The 17,080-nt window shown below is 41.7% G+C and overlaps 1 protein-coding gene across 1 annotated transcript; it reads left to right on the top strand.

Moving 5' to 3' along the window:
* The first annotated feature begins 2,985 nt into the window (after positions 1-2,985).
* Positions 2,986-14,979, top strand: LOC144249114 (acidic mammalian chitinase-like). Its single transcript, XM_077791310.1, has 11 exons — positions 2,986-3,040; positions 4,824-4,853; positions 6,032-6,233; positions 9,138-9,194; positions 9,852-10,017; positions 12,302-12,426; positions 12,606-12,729; positions 13,010-13,195; positions 13,668-13,787; positions 13,873-14,014; positions 14,729-14,979. The coding sequence occupies exons 1-11, from the start codon at positions 3,016-3,018 to the stop codon at positions 14,977-14,979; spliced, it is 1,428 nt and encodes a 475-aa protein (XP_077647436.1). The 5' UTR covers positions 2,986-3,015.
* Positions 14,980-17,080: the final 2,101 nt, after the last annotated feature.

The raw sequence follows: 17,080 nt of genomic DNA on the forward strand, positions 1-17,080 counted from the left end.
ATAATCTCTCTCAGTAAAAGGCAAGTTCCAAACCTCAGTCCACTTACCGCCAATAGTAACTATGCTCATCATAAATCCCTATGTGAAGTAAAAGAGGGTTTATAGAAAAGAGGAGAATGTATCTTTATATGTCTTAACTTTCCTAAGTGTATAACATAACTTTCCTTCAAAAATGAGACTACATATGGTGGGATTTGTGCAATTAGCATAATGATTAGACTTTCTAAGAGGCCGGAAATATGGGCTTGGGTTCTTAGTTGATATAATCAATGTGGTGCCTAAAATTCTCCTGACCCTTCGGAGAAGATTGTTGTCCATTATCAGTTTTGTCCTCAATGTACTGAGATAGAAGAGCAGCCTTCTGTTTCATTCTTGCTATGCTGAGGGGTACTAGAACAGCCTTCAAGGCATGAACTACCTGTTATGTTCTAGCCATCTGAAATTTAATTTGGTTTAGCATTTAACATACTCATGCCTCCTGTCAGGAACATGAGCATGAAAATGAAAAGTCCCAATTACGTAAAAAGGGGTCTCATGGTCTCGGTTTCCCACCAGCCAGCACGGCTTTGCCAGCTTCACTTGACCTTGTCAAGACAGTGAGTGGGGGGGCACCTTCACCAACTTTGAATTGACATAATTCTGGCTCTTTGATCCAACCATATTCTTCTGGCTATCTCAAGAAATTGCCTCACCCAGGTCAACCAGGACCACATACTGACCTTCTCCACACAAGGAGACAACGGCACAAATGTCAGGTTTCCATGATGGAGGCAGTTAGTCTTGGCACTAAATCCTTGCTCTTCTGCTTAATAGATGTTTGGTCAATTTTCTTATTGGCAAAATTGGTGGGATAGAAATATTTCATTTTATAGTCGAGTTTTCTGATGAAAACGTTGTTTTTTATAACTTTGCATTTACTCTTAATTCTTTTAAAATTTCACTTGGTGATCAGTCCCGTTGGAAATGTGGGTCTAAGTGTCCTGTGGTTCCCTCATTGACGGTCTGGCGCTGCACAACCAGACTATTTCTGATAGGATCTTGAATCCTGCGTGGAGGTGTTCATGGATGGAAAATGAAAGTCTGATTTCATTTAACTTAGACCCCGTCCCACTCCCTCGCCTGCGAAAGACTTGATATCAGTCAAATCCAAGGAAGGCTCTGTATTCTCATCTTTGATTCAGTGAGCTTCCTCATGTCTCTCTAGTATTTCAATATTGTTAGAATTGGTTTGGGGGCACTGACATAGTGCTAGAAGCACTAGGTACGACCTCTGTCCCATAACAGGTGTTTATAGTGTTAGTTGGTGTGGTTTGCACAATATTTGTACAATAGAAATCTTTCTTGACAACAATTCTACTAGACTTTCTCTGGTCCTGTGGATGGGAACAGTGGTGTGGATATGAGGTGTCCCTGAAAAGCTCCTGTATTCATGCAGGAGGTGAAGTGATTAGATTATGAGATCTGAAGCCTGAAGAGTCCATCCTCATTTAAATGGACTAACCTGTGGTAACTGCAGGTAAGTGGGACATGGATGGAGGACTTGAGACTCTGGGGATGTTCCTTGGAAGGGTTCAACTTCCTGCAGTCCTTGTCCTTTCTCTCTTTGCTCCTGGGCCACCATGAGCTGAGTAGCTTTCCCTCACTGCGCATTTGAATATGAGGCTCTGCCTCATCTCAGGCCCATGGCAGTGAAACTGGTGGGAATGGAATGAACCTCTGAAACCATGAGCCCCCAAAATCTCTTCCTCCTCCAGGTTGTTCTCATCAGGCATTTTGGTCACAGCAGTGGAAAACTGATGAGCACAGGAACAAAACCTCCAGACTTAACTATCATAGAGGAATGGGGACATTATAATTTCCAAATATAATAATGGAAAAACCAGTCCAGACACAAATAAATAAATAAACAAACCCCCTATGAAGGTGCCACCATCCTGTGATGGACATCCATATTCACTAACTGAATTCCAGGAGTTGTCACAAGATTATACCATATAAGCTTTACAGCCACATGTGCTGGAGTACATAGATTAATTAAAAAGAAGTGGAGCTCATTCAAATACAAAGAGAGGATCTAATCTGGATTTGAGAGAATTGCTAAATGGAGATAGGCAGGGAGGAGAAGGAGACCGTCCAGACAAGAGGTGGAGGGGCAACTTGAGCAGAGGCATACAAGATCTCAGGACCATGAATAGACCACTGCAGTGTAATGGAAATTCACTGTAGGAGAATGACAATGGGTGGTGTTAGGAAAGGGCAAATTGGCATTAATTTTAACAGAGAATTCTAAAAATGGTCAATTCCAAATATTTTTACAAAAAAGAAACTGATTTCAGTATTCATACCCATCTCTATCCATCAGCAACATGAAACGGAATTCTTTTAGCATGTCCTGGATATAACTTGAAAGTAGGGAACACCAAGAGGTTCTTGGTGGCCTGAGAGGAAATTTTTCAGGAACCAAACAGTCTTAGATACAATTATCATATCTTCATAACTTGAAGTCATTCCAAAGTAAAATGTTCAGAAAGTAGCACCTACAAAGGGAAAGTACCTTTGGCATTTTTGTACAAATTCCATAGGCAAAATTCCATGAAGAAGAAAGGTTGAAAAATCTACTAATAACTTCTAAGGGTTCTATTATTTACTTTCCAATAAGGACATGATTTGATATCAGTCACAAAATGTACTCAAAAGAAAACCTAACCACAGAATCAAAATAGATGCCTATCAGCTGTGAGAACTGCCAAGAAAGCTATTGGGTCAGTGATTTCTATAATGATGGACTCCACCTCCCTAAAGGAAGATGTGGCATGGTTCCTCCTTCTGGGGCTGGGAAGGGGGTGCAGCTGGTGGGAGGTCCAGGGGGCAGTGTCCTAGGGGAGGAGACTTGTTGACACAAGGATTAGTGGATTAGCTTTGGCACACATCCTGGTTTAAAACTCTCCATTTACTGTTCGGAGACTCAGATGGTATAAAAGCAAACCCAGGCTCTCCTGGACCAGTACTAACGGCATGGCAAGACTTACTCTCCTCACAGGTAAGATGCAATGACAAATGGTGTCTTCACCTCACCTGATTTCTCTTTCTCTCAGGAAATCTTTACGTGAGGCATCTATGCTTTTCCATTTTTGATCATTTCAAATTTTCATGGTCTTGAAAAAAAGGCTCACTTTCTTCCAGTGCTTGTCTATCTTTTTTCATCTTTGGCTGGGTTCCGTTTTCTCCTCTCCTCTTCACTCAGCACCTAATTGGAATTGCATTATTATGCAATTATAATTGCATTATTATGTCTGACAAGTCGCTTTTTCAGGGGAGAAAATCAGTAGGAAATGAGATAATATAGCTATGTAAGTTGCCTTTGTTCTATTGTTTTAAGGATTATTTCTCTTTTGTACTTCATAGACCCAACCTGATCTTTTCTTAAAATTGGGAGCCATCTCTCCACAAAGCTATGAAAAGATAATTTCAGCTTTAGTATAAATTACTGCAAATTCTGAACCTGCTTGGAATGCCTGCCCATGCCTTGAACCCATGACTGGCTCTCTGACCAGATAGCAGCCCTCTCTGAAACTTTAGTGACGCCTCACAAATCTTGGCCTTCCCTGGCCAGACAACAACCCTCTCTGAGGCTCTAATGATCCTCATAAATTCTGATGTTGGAGCCAGCAAAAAATGTAAACTACCATTTGTGTCATGCTTGTCAGAGTTCTGTTATCTGTAACCCCCCTTTGTGTAACTTTCTGGGCTATAAAGCTGGGCTGCAGGAAAACTGAGGCTGCTGTCTTGTTCTCGGTGTTTGGTGAGAGAGGCAGCCTGGCCAGTGGAAATAAGTAGCTTGCTTTAATTTAATTTTAATTGGAGTCAGTGGTCTTTTCTTGCATCCAGGTCTAACAGTACTCTATAGTCCTACTGAGTGGATGAGGTACATTTAAAATGTGGCTCTTAGAATTTCATTCATTACAAGAAGTGGTTGATAGATGTTCAGAGCCAAGTCATATGCAGAATTTTTGTTGTGGTTGTGGTACCAGGGATTGAGCCCAGGTGTGCTTAATCACTGAGTCACAACCCCAATCCTTTTTTTAAAATATATTTTTCATTTAGAGACAAGGTCTACCCTATTACTAAGTTGCTTAGGGCCTCACTAAGTTGCTGAGGCTGGCTTTGAACTCATGATCCTTCTGCCTCATCCTCTCCAGCTGCTGGGATACAGGCATGCTCCACCACACCTGGCCTGGAAAAATTTATTAGTTTCTCTAAAGCTGTGATTCACAATCTTTACAAAGGCTCACGGCCTTTTCCAAATGAAACCTTAAGTTCTTCTCTTGCCGGGTAGTTAAAAAAAAATTCATAAGATCCAAAGGACACTGAATTCCTTGCTTTAAAAGATACCTGATGCCTCCACTGTACAGGGCTATACTCACCTCAGCTCAAGGAGATGGGGGCATTTGTGGATGTGCAGTTATTGAGTAATTGAGTATGGGGGTTGCTGTCAGACTGTGCACCTTTCATAGACAGTAGCCACATCTTGGCAATTGTGAATAATGCCACATGAATATGGAAGAGCCAATCTCTCTTCAATAATACTCTTTTCTGAAACAGAAGGTAGAAGAAGGAACTATGGCCATTTTTTATTAAGTTATGAAGAGTAGGTCTTGTGGTGTGTTTATTGAAAGGACTGTCCTCTGGCATAGGCATCTAGTTACACTAAGTGTAAAAATCTATGGTAAATAGGATAGCACCCAAGGCCTCAGAATCAGATTCTCCAGGATACAGATAACAGGTTCAGAATAAATGGTTTTTTTTTTTCTCTCTCTCTTTAGGACTGGCCCTTCTGCTCAATGTTCAGCTGGGTAAGTCAGTGACTCTGTTTTACTATTGACAAAAATCTTTTCCTACCAAAAATCTCGAATCCCAAGAATATTCATCAATGAGGTGAATATTGATAATGCAATTGTCTGTTTAAATATGTGATTTCAAAAATATATCCCAGCATTACTTTTTTGAAAAAAAAATATGTTGAGATAAATCATACTACAGAAAGAGATGGGTTGCTTTAGGGAGAGCATACTGTTCGTGGTTGGCTGTCCCTGCTGACCTCGTCAGCACAACCACCTGAGAGTTATAAACTGGCATTCACTGGGCTAGGTAGGACTACTGGGCATCTTTTCTTTCTTTTTCTTTTTATTCTGATTTGTTATGTATGACAGCAGAATGCATTACAATTCATATTTCACTTATAGAGCACAATTTTTCATCTCTGGTTGTACACAAAATAGAATCACACCATTCGTGTCTTCATACATGTTCTTCTCAGCAAAAGAAACATTCAGTGAGGTGAATAGAGATCCTACGTTTTGGGAGCAAATTTTTGCCACATGCAAATCAGATAGAGCACTAATCTCTAGGACATATAAAGAACTCAAAAATATTCACAACAAAAAAACCCCAAATAGCCCAATCAATAAATGGGCCAAGGAACTGAACAGATATTTCTCAGATGATGATATTCAATCAATCAATAAATATATGAGAAACTGTTCAACATCTCTAGCAATTAGAGAAATGAAAATCAAAACTACTCTAAAATTTCATCTCACTCCAGTCAGAATGGCAGCTATTAGGATACAGACAACAATAACTGTTGGTAAGGATGTGGGGGAAAAGGCACACTCATACATTGCTGGTGGGACTGCACATTGGTGGAAAGCATTATGGAAATTCCTTGGAAAACTGGGAATGGAACCACCATTTGAACCAGCTATGCCACTGGGCATCTTTTCTCAGATTTCTAAGCTAACCCAAGATCTCAAAATGACTCTGTCATAGTAATAATAGCCAACTACAGGTCAGTTACTCGTTCCTAAGTTGGCATCTTTGGACTCATCTGTAGGTGCTGTTCATACCCATCACCACCAGACAGAGATCAGGCAGCTGAGGCACAGGAGGAAAAAAGACAAGGGCCAATACTCACTCCACAGTTCAGCAGCACCTAAGCCAGGACATTGCCCCTCCTCTCTACAACCCACAGGTTCCAGCTACCAGCTGACATGCTACTTCACCAACTGGGCCCAGTACCGCCTTGGCCTAGGGAGCTTCATGCCTGATAACATCGACCCCTGCCTGTGTACTCACCTCATCTATGCCTTTGCTGGGATGAAGGACAACCAGATCACCACTATTGCACGGAATGATGTCACTCTCTACCAAGCTTTCAATGGCCTGAAAAATAAGTAAGAGGTTTTGTGCTATTTGTCTCTCCATGCCTGGCTCATATCACTTAATTTGGGCTACTTTGGTGGGCCAATAGTTAACAAACATCAGTATTTCTTAAATGTAATTCAGTCAATCAGCTTGAGGTGGACCAAGACAATACATATTGTTTTCCTTTTCAATTGACAAACATTGTGTGCATTTATTGTGCAAAACACAAGGCTTTGAAATATGTGTACACTGCAGAAAGGCTCAGTTGAGCTAATTGACATAGGCATTACCTCACATACTTATTTTTTGTTGTTGTTAAGAACATTTAAAATCCACTCTCTTGGTGACTTTCAAAACACTGTACATTGTTATGAACCATAATGCCCACACTGTACAATGGTGTTTTCTTGAACTGGCTCCTCCTGCCTCACTGAATTTTCTATCCTTTGACCAACATCTCCACGAATTCCCCACCTCCATCTGGCCCCACTCTACTTTCTACTTTTATGAGTAGAAGGTTTTTTTCTATTCCACTTGTAAGTGAACTTTTGTGCTATTTTCCTCTCCATGCCTGCCTCAGATCACTTCATTTAACACTTCTATTTTCGCCCAGGTTGTTGTAAATGAGAGACTCATTCTTTTTATGGCTGAATAGCATTTCACTGTGTATATGTTACAAATTTTTGTTCATCCACTCTTACCCTGATGGACACCTGGGTTGATTCCACATCTTGACTATTGCGAATAATGCCACAATTAATAGGTAGTGCCAATATCTCTTCAAGATATTGATTTCATGTCCTTTGGGCAGAAACCTGGTAATGAGATTGCTGGATCATTTGGTAGTTCTATTTGTAACTTTTTTAGGAGCCTTCATACTGTTTTCCATAATGACTATTACTTTACATTCCCACATAATGGTGTACAAAAGTTCTCTTTATTCCACATCTTTGACAAAACACTGATTATCTTTCATATTTTTGATAATGGCTATTATAAGAAGAGTGAGGTGGTGGCTCCTTGTGGTTTTCATTGGCATTTCTCAGATGATTAGTGATGTCAAGTGTCTTTCCACATATCCATTAGCCATTTTTTTTCTTTGAGAAAGGTCTATTCAGGTTGTTTAATAAAGTTATTTGTTTTCTCCCTACTGAATTCCTCTGAGCTCCTTATATATTTGAAATATTAGCTCTTATCAATGTTTGGTTTACAAATATTTCCTCCCATTCCATAGGTTGTCTCTCCACTCTGTTACTCCTCACTCTGATTGGTTCCTTTGTTGTGCAAAGGCTTTAGGTTAATGCCAACCCATTTGTTAACATTTGCATTTGCTGCCTGTGCTTTTGAAGTTACATTGAAAAAAAAAATCATCATCCAGACCATTGTCATGAAGCTTTCCCCTGTGTTTTCTTCTAGTATTTTTGTAGTTTCAAGTCTTAAATCTTTAAACCACTTTGTGCACATGTTTTATATGGTGTGAAATAAGGATCCAATTTCATTCTTCTGCTGTGGATAGGACTCTGCACTTCCAGCAAACCCTTCCTAGATGATGCTGATTCTTCTGGTTCCAGAGATACACATGCATAAAATAGCAAGTACATAGACAAAAATAGTACCTACCTTGCCTGCTCTAGTACACATTCAGAAAATATGGGTTCAATTTCTTGACTGCCCCACTGTTGTGTGTGTGTGTGTGTGTGTGTGTGTGTGTGTGTGTGCACGCACATGCATGTATGTATGTCCCAGGAAACTAAAAACCATCTTGGCTACTTGCATCAGGAAGCAATGGGTAGAGAATTACTAAACTTTAGACACTGTTGAGCTCAAGAATGAGAAGGGCTTCCTGCTATCTCGCAGTTAACAGTTTCACTCAGTTTAATCATATCAAGAGATTGCTACCATCAGCAATAGCACTACCATGAATGCAAATACTAGAATTTAATAGTTATTATTCACAGTTGGAAATAAACAGCTTTGGAATGTTGTTTCTGCACTGTGGATTATGGATTACGTCCATCAGTATTCCATGTAACACTTTATATAAATGCGAGTCCCCACCCCATTGCAACTGAAGCAGAATCTCTGGGAAAAAGACTATAAACTTGGAATGTTAATGTCCTCCTCAACTCTTGCACTGGATTCTCATGTAAACTTATGTTTGAGAACCACTATTCCAGAAATTGGTATTCCAAACCTATGAATTTGTATTAATTGTCATAGAGGCTGAGGATGTAATTATGTAATTATGCTCAAGCAACATTTATCATTTTATCGGATAGAATAGAATATAAGCTTTGAGGCACACACTTCACAATTTAGCTGATACATTCTTTTTATCTTTACTAATTTATTTTTATGTGGTGCTGAGTCTCAAACTCAGTGCCTCACACATGCAAGGCAAGTGCTCTACCATTGAGCCACAATCCCAGCACCTTGCTGATACATTCTTAAAAAAAAAAGTTCCACTGGGCACAGTGGCACAAGCCTATGATCTCATCAAGACAATGAAGCAGGGAGGATCACTGGTTCAAAGCCAGCCTGAGAGACTTGGCAAGAGAGATCCTATCAAAATAAAATGAAAAAGTGGTTGGGATGGAGCTCAGTGGCAGAGATAAGGAAGACTGAGATAGCATGTGCAAGGCCCTGGGTACGATTCTCAGTATCACACACACACACACACACACACACACACACACGCACGCACACACACTTCATAGTTTAGATTTCCTTTAGGAAACCTGAGCACATTTATGATGATAACAACATGAAGAAATTTTCTGAAGAAAGTATTCAGTACTAGAGGAAAAGTGTTCTCTATAGTAATCAGAATAGGAGCAAGACCCATACTAAAAACAACAATGTTATTTTAAAAGAGGCACTTCTGTATTTTGAAATTTCTCTTTCTTTATATTTTTGTGTCTTTTGCTTTAAAGGAACAGTCAGCTGAAAACTCTCCTGGCCATTGGAGGCTGGAACTTTGGAACTGCCCTGTAAGTCCTCTCTGAAGAGCCTGTTGTCCATTTGTTATTGGAACAAGTTAGCCCAATGTGATCTCTGTCTCTTTAAGCTTCACAATCTAAGGCAGGGACTGAAGGATGCACATTGAACAAATATGCTAACTAGATAGCTTACTCTCCCAGAACGTCAATATTTATTAAGTAGTACGTACTTAATTTCATATATTTAAATTTGGCTGGATATTTTGGGATCCTATCCATAGGTTTAATTATCTGCTTCCATAATGATCTTCCAAGGGTACAGACCTGAGGAAAATCTTGTAGAACTTCTATTTGTCTTTTGGGAGAAGAAAAGAGAAAGTCATGCACATAAGCAAGAAGAATCATTTTAGGACACATTAATTTGGGGACCTATTTAGACATAGAACACAGTGAGCTGAACATCCAGGTATTCAAAGCATCAAGGATGGTTTGACAGAAAGATTAGAGCAAAAGTATAACATTATAAAGGGAACACTGAGACACCACAGCTTGGAAGAATAGTGGTGACAAATAATGCCCAGGAGCATGCATGCCTCTGGGATAGGGGTCCTGGTGCAGGGCTGAGGCAGAAATCGAGGAATCCACTTTTTATGTTCCAACGTATTGAGACCATGAGGCCATGTCCTGCTTTTTTGGTGTCTCCCTCAGTTTCTCCACCATGGTTTCCACTTCTGAGAACCGCCAGACTTTCATTACCTCTGTCATCCCATTCCTGCGGCAATATGGGTTTGATGGCCTGGACTTGAACTGGAGGTTCCCTGGATCTCGTGGGAGCCCCCCTCAAGATAAGCATCTCTTCACAGTCCTGGTGCAGGTGAGGAAGGGAGAAATAGTCTCTTTAGCCCTAGATAATTGAAATCTCTTGTTTCCAAGGAGAATTGGATAGCTGCATAAAGAATATAACCTTAATTTAGAATTATAGGATTTTAGCATTGCAAAGATTCCTAGATGCCATGCATTCATATGTCAACAGCTTTTAAAAACCATAACTGCATGGGCGCTAGGTGCCAGACATTCCTCTATATCATGTGTTAAGATCGTAATTCATTTCATCATCACCTGTACTCTACAATACAGAGACTATAACTATGATAATATTTATCTTACAGATGAGCAACTAAGACATAGAGAGGTTATAAGAAACTTGCCCAAGATCACACAACTCGTGTCATAAACACCTACATCGCGGGGCTAGAGAGTCCACCACTTTTAAGAGTCATAGTAGACTAAGCTGCCTTTTATTACTGAGCACAAACATGCTCTTGGCTTTAAGCCCACAGAATCTGAGGTGGAAGACTTAAACATAACCAACAATTACAGTAATTTTGAAAATGCCATGATAAACTTCCACAGAGTGTAAAAGTAACAGAGAGAAGCTGCCTAAGTCTGCTCTGGACCCCAAATCAGAAAGCTCTTCCTACGTAAAGTGATGCTTCCTTTAAAACAAAACAAAACCCGTGTTAGCCAACTAAGTGAGCACAGGGCAGGCAGAAATGAAGACATGGAGACCCATGTGGGCCAGTGGTGAGTGCTGGACTGTGAGGCTGCTCAGATGCCCAGAGTCAGATCATGTGGGGACTTCATATTAATATAAAGAATTGGAGTTTACCCTCAAGGCAATGGGGTAGCTTTGAAGGATTTTAAATAGTAAAGAAATATAATACAAATGAGCTTGGGAAAGGCTGCTCTGGCTTTAACCCTGGAGGATGAAGGGGAAGGAAGTGAGGAGGAAGGGACAGGGTTAGGCACCTGTTGGAGTAAACGAAGCTGGAGATGAGGAATGCCCAACAATGTCTGGACACCCAGGGAAGAAGGCTGTATTCAAGGTGTGTAAAGATGATGAAATCAACCGGAATTAGGGACCAACCACAAGTAGATGTGTAAGAGAACTCTCAGTTTTCTGACTTTGAGGACTGCTTTGATTGTGGTGCTCTTATCTAAGATGGTAACTACAGGGAGACGCTTAGATTTGCAGTAAGAACAAGGACTGATTAACAAGAGTGGGAGGTATCTGGAAAGCCCAGCTGGTGTTGGAAGAACACCTATCTGGAGTGCAGGGCAAAGTTGTGATAGAGTGTGCCAAAGCCATCAGCAAGGGTAGATGATCACCAAGAAAATGAATGGAATGATGACAGTTGGGGACTAAGCATGCTTTGGAGATTTAATCTCTCCCAAACAGACGTTTTTACTCCATATATCAGATTGTCAGCCATATTGTGAAGAGTTTCAGTGTTGCGTAGCTCACTACCTAAAGTCAGTTTACTTATTCATTACACAGGTCTGATGATCAGAGCTAGCATCTTTCTTCTTAGCTGGAACATGCCTCCAGTCATATAGTATAATGTGCAGTCATAAGTTTTTCAGTTCAGTGGTCTGCCCACTGAAACAACAAAGAACAAAACCTCATGATTTGCCATACATGGGTTCAATACTTCAAGACAGCAATAAAATCCTGCCGACAATTTGTTTTCTTCCAGTTAACTGTCCTGGTTCCTTCAACCGATAGCAATTTTCAGAGAAACTCTTCTGGAATACACTCTGGCACTACCACATAATGCAATTATTAGAGCTGAGCTCAGTACTGCAAGCCAGATAGAGTCACACAAAATAGAGCTGAAAAGTCTCTAGCCCTGAATGGGGGTCTCTCATGTGGCAGTTACCACCTTCCTGATTGGCCAATTCAGCATTTCACTTGATGGGGTGTCAGTCTTATAAGGTAGTTCACCCATAGATCAAATGGAAGCAAATTTCTATACTGCTAAAAACTGGAGGTTACTATAGCAACTGTAATTTCCCAGTGTAATGATACACCTGGAGCTCCAACTAGCCTCCTAAAACCTGGCTTGTGGTCATGAACTGGCTACTAACTTGCTGTGGTACTTGAAAAAATTGTCTAATGGTATGGATATTAGATGTCTATAAAGTTGATTCATACCATCTAACCTATCAACCTTGATCAGGAATGTTGACAGAATAAATTAAGACAAAATATGTGAAAGCAGTTAGAAAAAGAAAAATGTATATAAATATACTTTGATTGACAGTTAAGGAGTGTAAATCAGCTCATATGTGACCCAATATATCCCATAATTCTGTAGGAAATTCGTGAAGCTTTTGAAGAAGAGGCCAAGAAGACCAATAAGTCCAGGCTGTTGATCACTGCTGCAGTTGCAGGTGGCATCTCCACCATTGAATCTGGCTACGAGATTCCCCAACTGTCCCAGTGAGTGATGTACCTCATCTCAAACTCCTATAGCTGTCCTTGAGGCAGAGTACACTTGTCCTTGATCTGTGTTACTGTCGAAGGACTTTGTTTAGGAGGCTTTGGAGAGGTGTCTTCTGTCTGCACAGGTATGGGAAATGACCACTGGAGAGTCTTTTAAGTCATTTACCCCACCTCAGGTACCTGGACTACATCCATGTCACAACCTATAATTTCCATGGCCCCTGGAATGTCCGCACTGGACATAACAGCCCCCTCTACAAATACGGCAATGAAACTGGCTACAGTTCCTACCTCAATGTGGTAAGTCTCTGCACAGAAGCAAATGCAGATCAGAGGTGAATGGAAATGACATGGAGATTCAGGCACAAAATCAGAGTGAATTCCATAAATGTGTCATTTAGACAAAGTCCTCATGATACTGATCATATCTCAAATACACTTCATCAAAATATTTTGGGAAGAAGAACACTAACCCTTCAGTCATTAATATCATGCAAATTTATAGAACAGAGAACTAACATAACTAAGCCTTGGGTCCTCAGCTGGTTGGAGCCTGTAACTAACACAAGTGCCATTTCAGGATTATGTCATGAAGTACTGGAGGGACAATGGGGCCTCAGCTGAAAAGCTCATCGTTGGATTCCCAACTTATGGACGCAACTTCCTTCTGAGAAACTCTTCAAACCACGGAATTGGTGCCCCTACTTCTGGTGCTGGCCCTGCTGGGCCCTACACCAGGGATGTTGGGTTAATGTCTTACTATGAGGTGGGTAGTTTGTTTTACACAGTTCTCTGTGAATTCTGTGCATGGTGCTGAACAGCAGTAGGCCTTAGTGCTAAAATCTAATGAAATCATGAATGTTCTTTCTGTCTAGTACCTACTTGCTCTGAGCAGTGTTACTCCAAATTCTTAAACGATTTTAATAGCATACTTAATAACTTAATCCACTTAATAATAAATATCTCTTCAAGCAATAGACTTAATGTCATTTACACTAGCACACAAAGAATAAAATAAATGAATCTCTCATTTTACTGTTCATTGCTCCAATCAAGCTTGCAGAATGGGGACAACATATGAATATCTGAAACACAACTTGAGCTTCCTTTCCATAAATAGGTAATTGAGGAAAACCCAATTAGAGACAAGAAAGGAAAGAAAAATCAAAGGCATAAGTGTATAATTTTCCCCCATGGGAATAATATTTTAAATATTTGAATCTGTTTAATTATTTAAGATCTGCACCTTTCTGAAAAATGGAGCCACTCAAGAATGGGATGCCCCTCAAGAGGTGCCCTATGCCTATCAGGGCAATGACTGGATTGGCTATGACAACATCAAGAGCTTCAATATTAAGGTAAGGTCAGCCCTCAGCTATGTGGTGATCCAGCATGGAACCCTAGGGAATCCAAGGACTCCTGTTGTCCTCTGTCCTTACACAGGCTCAGTGGCTTAAGCAGAACAAATTTGGAGGTGCCATGGTCTGGGCCATTGACCTTGATGACTTCAATGGTACTTTCTGCGACCAGGGCAAGTTCCCCCTGATCTCCACCCTGAAGGAAGTCCTGGGCCTGCAGAGTGACAGTAAGTGACAGCAGGGGAACCTGGGTGTATGAATTTTCCTAACTCAGAAGGCAGCCTTGCCATCTGTCCACTGAGGACACTGGGAGACTTCCCATTTCCTTACACTGTTCTTGCCCAAGTAGGAGACAGGTTTGGGCAGTCCTTTCCCAAGACCTGAACTTCCACATCAAGAATTTTATTCTCATGTGGAAAACCAGGCCAACCTGGGTTGTTCTTTACACTGCTAAGTCTTAAGGTTGTGTGAGAGCCCACGGAAATTATACTGATCTTCAGAGTAAAAACCTGCCTCTACAATCCTTTCTTCAAAGTCTTTCAACCCACCTGGAGAGATCCAACAAGAACTCCTCTCTACTTCTCTCCTGTCTCTAATCTGTCATTGAGGGGACACACCAGCTCTCTAAATTGTTACCAGGTTTTCTCTTAGACCTTACTTGTTCACCACTTGTACCCTCATCCTAAAAAGGTGTTTTATACAGACAAAGTGCACTTAGTGTCCTTTCTTAATGACTTTGATGTCGTAAGGGATGATAGACTTGCTTTTAGGGGGATTCAGGCTGACTTGACATGACAGCTTTTCTTAATTCAGTGTTGGGCTCCCTTCTGATCCTCAAGTGGGGGACTCCAAAGCTAACTGCAGCCCATCTCCTGAAACTTGCCCCCGGTTTTCCCTCTGGACCAGGCCCACTGGTCTGACCTGTGTGCTGTGTGTTTCAGGTTGCACAGCCCCTGCTCCCAGTGAGCCAGTCTCTACTCCTTCTGGCGGAAATGCAGGTGGGAGCGGGAGCGGGAGCTCTGGTGGCAGCTCTGGGGGCAGTGGATTCTGTGCAGGCAAACCCGATGGCCTGTACCCCGTCGCTGATAACAGAAATGCCTTCTGGTCCTGCCAGAATGGAATCACCTACCAGGATAACTGCCTGCAAGGACTTCTCTTCGACACCAGCTGTTCATGCTGCAATTGGCCATGAACCTGTGTGTGTCTCAGTCTCCTTTGCTTCTCCCAAAGTCATTTTGATTCTCCCTAAAGTTCTATAATAAAGCCAGCAGTCAAAATGAGTGTTCTTGTTTTAAAATGATTAGGGTTGAAACCTTTTTTAGATGTGACAATACCAGCTGTGCATGGGCTGGAGTGGCCATGGAGAGTGTTTGCCCAAGGGGTGGAACCAACAGCACACCTGGCTGTCTTCTGTCTACCTGTGTCCACCTGCAGGGGCTGCAAGAAGGAAATTTGAGTGCTGGGTGCAGGGTGGGATTAGGGTTTGAAGAAGCTAGGTCTGCCGGGTGCAGTGGCACATGCCTGCAATCCCACAGGCTCAGGAGGCTGAAGCAGAAGGATGACGAGTTCAAAGCCAGCCTCGGCTTTTAAAAAGTGAGGTGCTAAGCAACTCAGTGAGACCCTATCCCTAAATAAAACACAAAATAAGGCTGGATATGTGGCTCAGTGGTCGAGTGCCCCTGAGTTGAATCCCCAGTCTCCCCAACACACTCCCACCACCTCACCCCCCAAAAAAAGCAGCAGCAGCAGCTATGTCTGTTTCCTGGTGACCATTCCCAGGAAGGAGCCAATGTGACTCCTCTGCAGAGGAATCTGGCATAGACAGGGCATAGGCAGAGCTGCTTGACTCCCCAGGACCAGGAGGTCAGAGCATTCTCTCCACTTCTATGGAAGACCCAGTGCTGGTCTGAGCAAGAAGACACCAGCAAAGCCACAGAGAAAAGCCAGGATGCAAGATGGAGCAAATGCCTCCTGATGGCTTTCCCACTCCTGATTCTAGCTCCTTCCTGAGACCCAGATGTCTTTTCTGTCTTTGGATTCTGTAGAACCTCCCTAAGTATATAATAAATTCCTATTTGCTGCTTAAGCTGGCTCTAGTTTGCTAAGCACTCTTATTTGCAAATGAAAAAACCCTAACTAATGTAATGAGAATATATGACACAGTGCTGCATGCCTATAATCCCAGTAACTGGATTCGGGAGACTGAGCAGGAGGATTAGGCGTTCAAGGCCAGTCTCAGCAACTTAGTGAAACCCTGTCTCAAAATAAAAAATAAAAAGATTTGGGCTTAGCTCAGTGCTAGATTGCTCAGTGATAGATTCTTATGTGCCTAGAAGCACACCTGGCACATAATAAAAAGGGCTGTGAGTTCATGAAGAAGTGGACATTCCCGGGGGCTGCTGTGCCTCATCCAGTGCTGCCATCTCCCAGGAGAACACTATGGTCTGTCATCAAAGGGGGCCCAACTCTCAGGAGAGAGGACTGAATTCAGGAGCCACTTGTCTGGTTTGGGATCTGGCTTCCCAACTAAGCTCTGTGATGTTGGGCAGCTTACTTAATTCCTCTGTGCCTCATTTTCCTAGAATTTATGTTATCTACCTCATAAGGCTGCGCAGAGAACTAAATAAGAAAATACCCCTAAAACACTTAGAAAAGGTCTTGAACTGGGTGCAGTAGTGCACAGTTAAGGTCCCAACCACTCTGGAAGCTGAGAGAGAAGGATCACATGAGCCCAGGAGTTTGAGGGAAATCTGGGCAATATTAGTGAGGTCTAGTGTCAAAAATAAAATAAAATAAATAGGGCTACACGTGGTAAGCACAGCAGGAAAAAAAATAGTCAGAATCTTTTTCTTTCTTTCCTTTCTTGTACTGGATATTGAGCCCAGGGCACTCTATCACTGAGATATAGCTCTAATCTTTTTACTTGTTATTCTGAGAGAGGGTTTCACTAAGTTGCTGAGACTGGCCTTGAACGCCTAATCCTCCTGCTCAGTCTCCCGAATCCAGTTACTGGGATTATAGGCATGCAGCACTGTGTCATATATTCTCATTACATTAGTTAGGGTTTTTTCATTTGCAAATAAGAGTGCTTAGCAAACTAGAGCCAGCTTAAGCAGCAAATAGGAATTTATTATATACTTAGGGAGGTTCTACAGAATCCAAAGACAGAAAAGACATCTGGGTCTCAGGAAGGAGCTAGAATCAGGAGTGGGAAAGCCATCAGGAGGCATTTGCTCCATCTTGCATCCTGGCTTTTCTCTGTGGCTTTGCTGGTGTCTTCTTGCTCAGACCAG

Source organism: Urocitellus parryii, chromosome 11 (genome assembly GCF_045843805.1).
Source record: "Urocitellus parryii isolate mUroPar1 chromosome 11, mUroPar1.hap1, whole genome shotgun sequence".
NCBI lineage: Eukaryota > Metazoa > Chordata > Mammalia > Rodentia > Sciuridae > Urocitellus > Urocitellus parryii.

Coding starts and splice junctions, on each gene's coding strand:
- LOC144249114 (XM_077791310.1), top strand. CDS start 3,016: ATGGCAAGACTTACTCTCCTCACAG. Junction 13,196..13,667: donor GGTTAATGTCTTACTATGAG/GTGGGTAGTTTG, acceptor TAATTATTTAAG/ATCTGCACCTTTCTGAAAAA. Junction 13,788..13,872: donor TCAAGAGCTTCAATATTAAG/GTAAGGTCAGCC, acceptor GTCCTTACACAG/GCTCAGTGGCTTAAGCAGAA.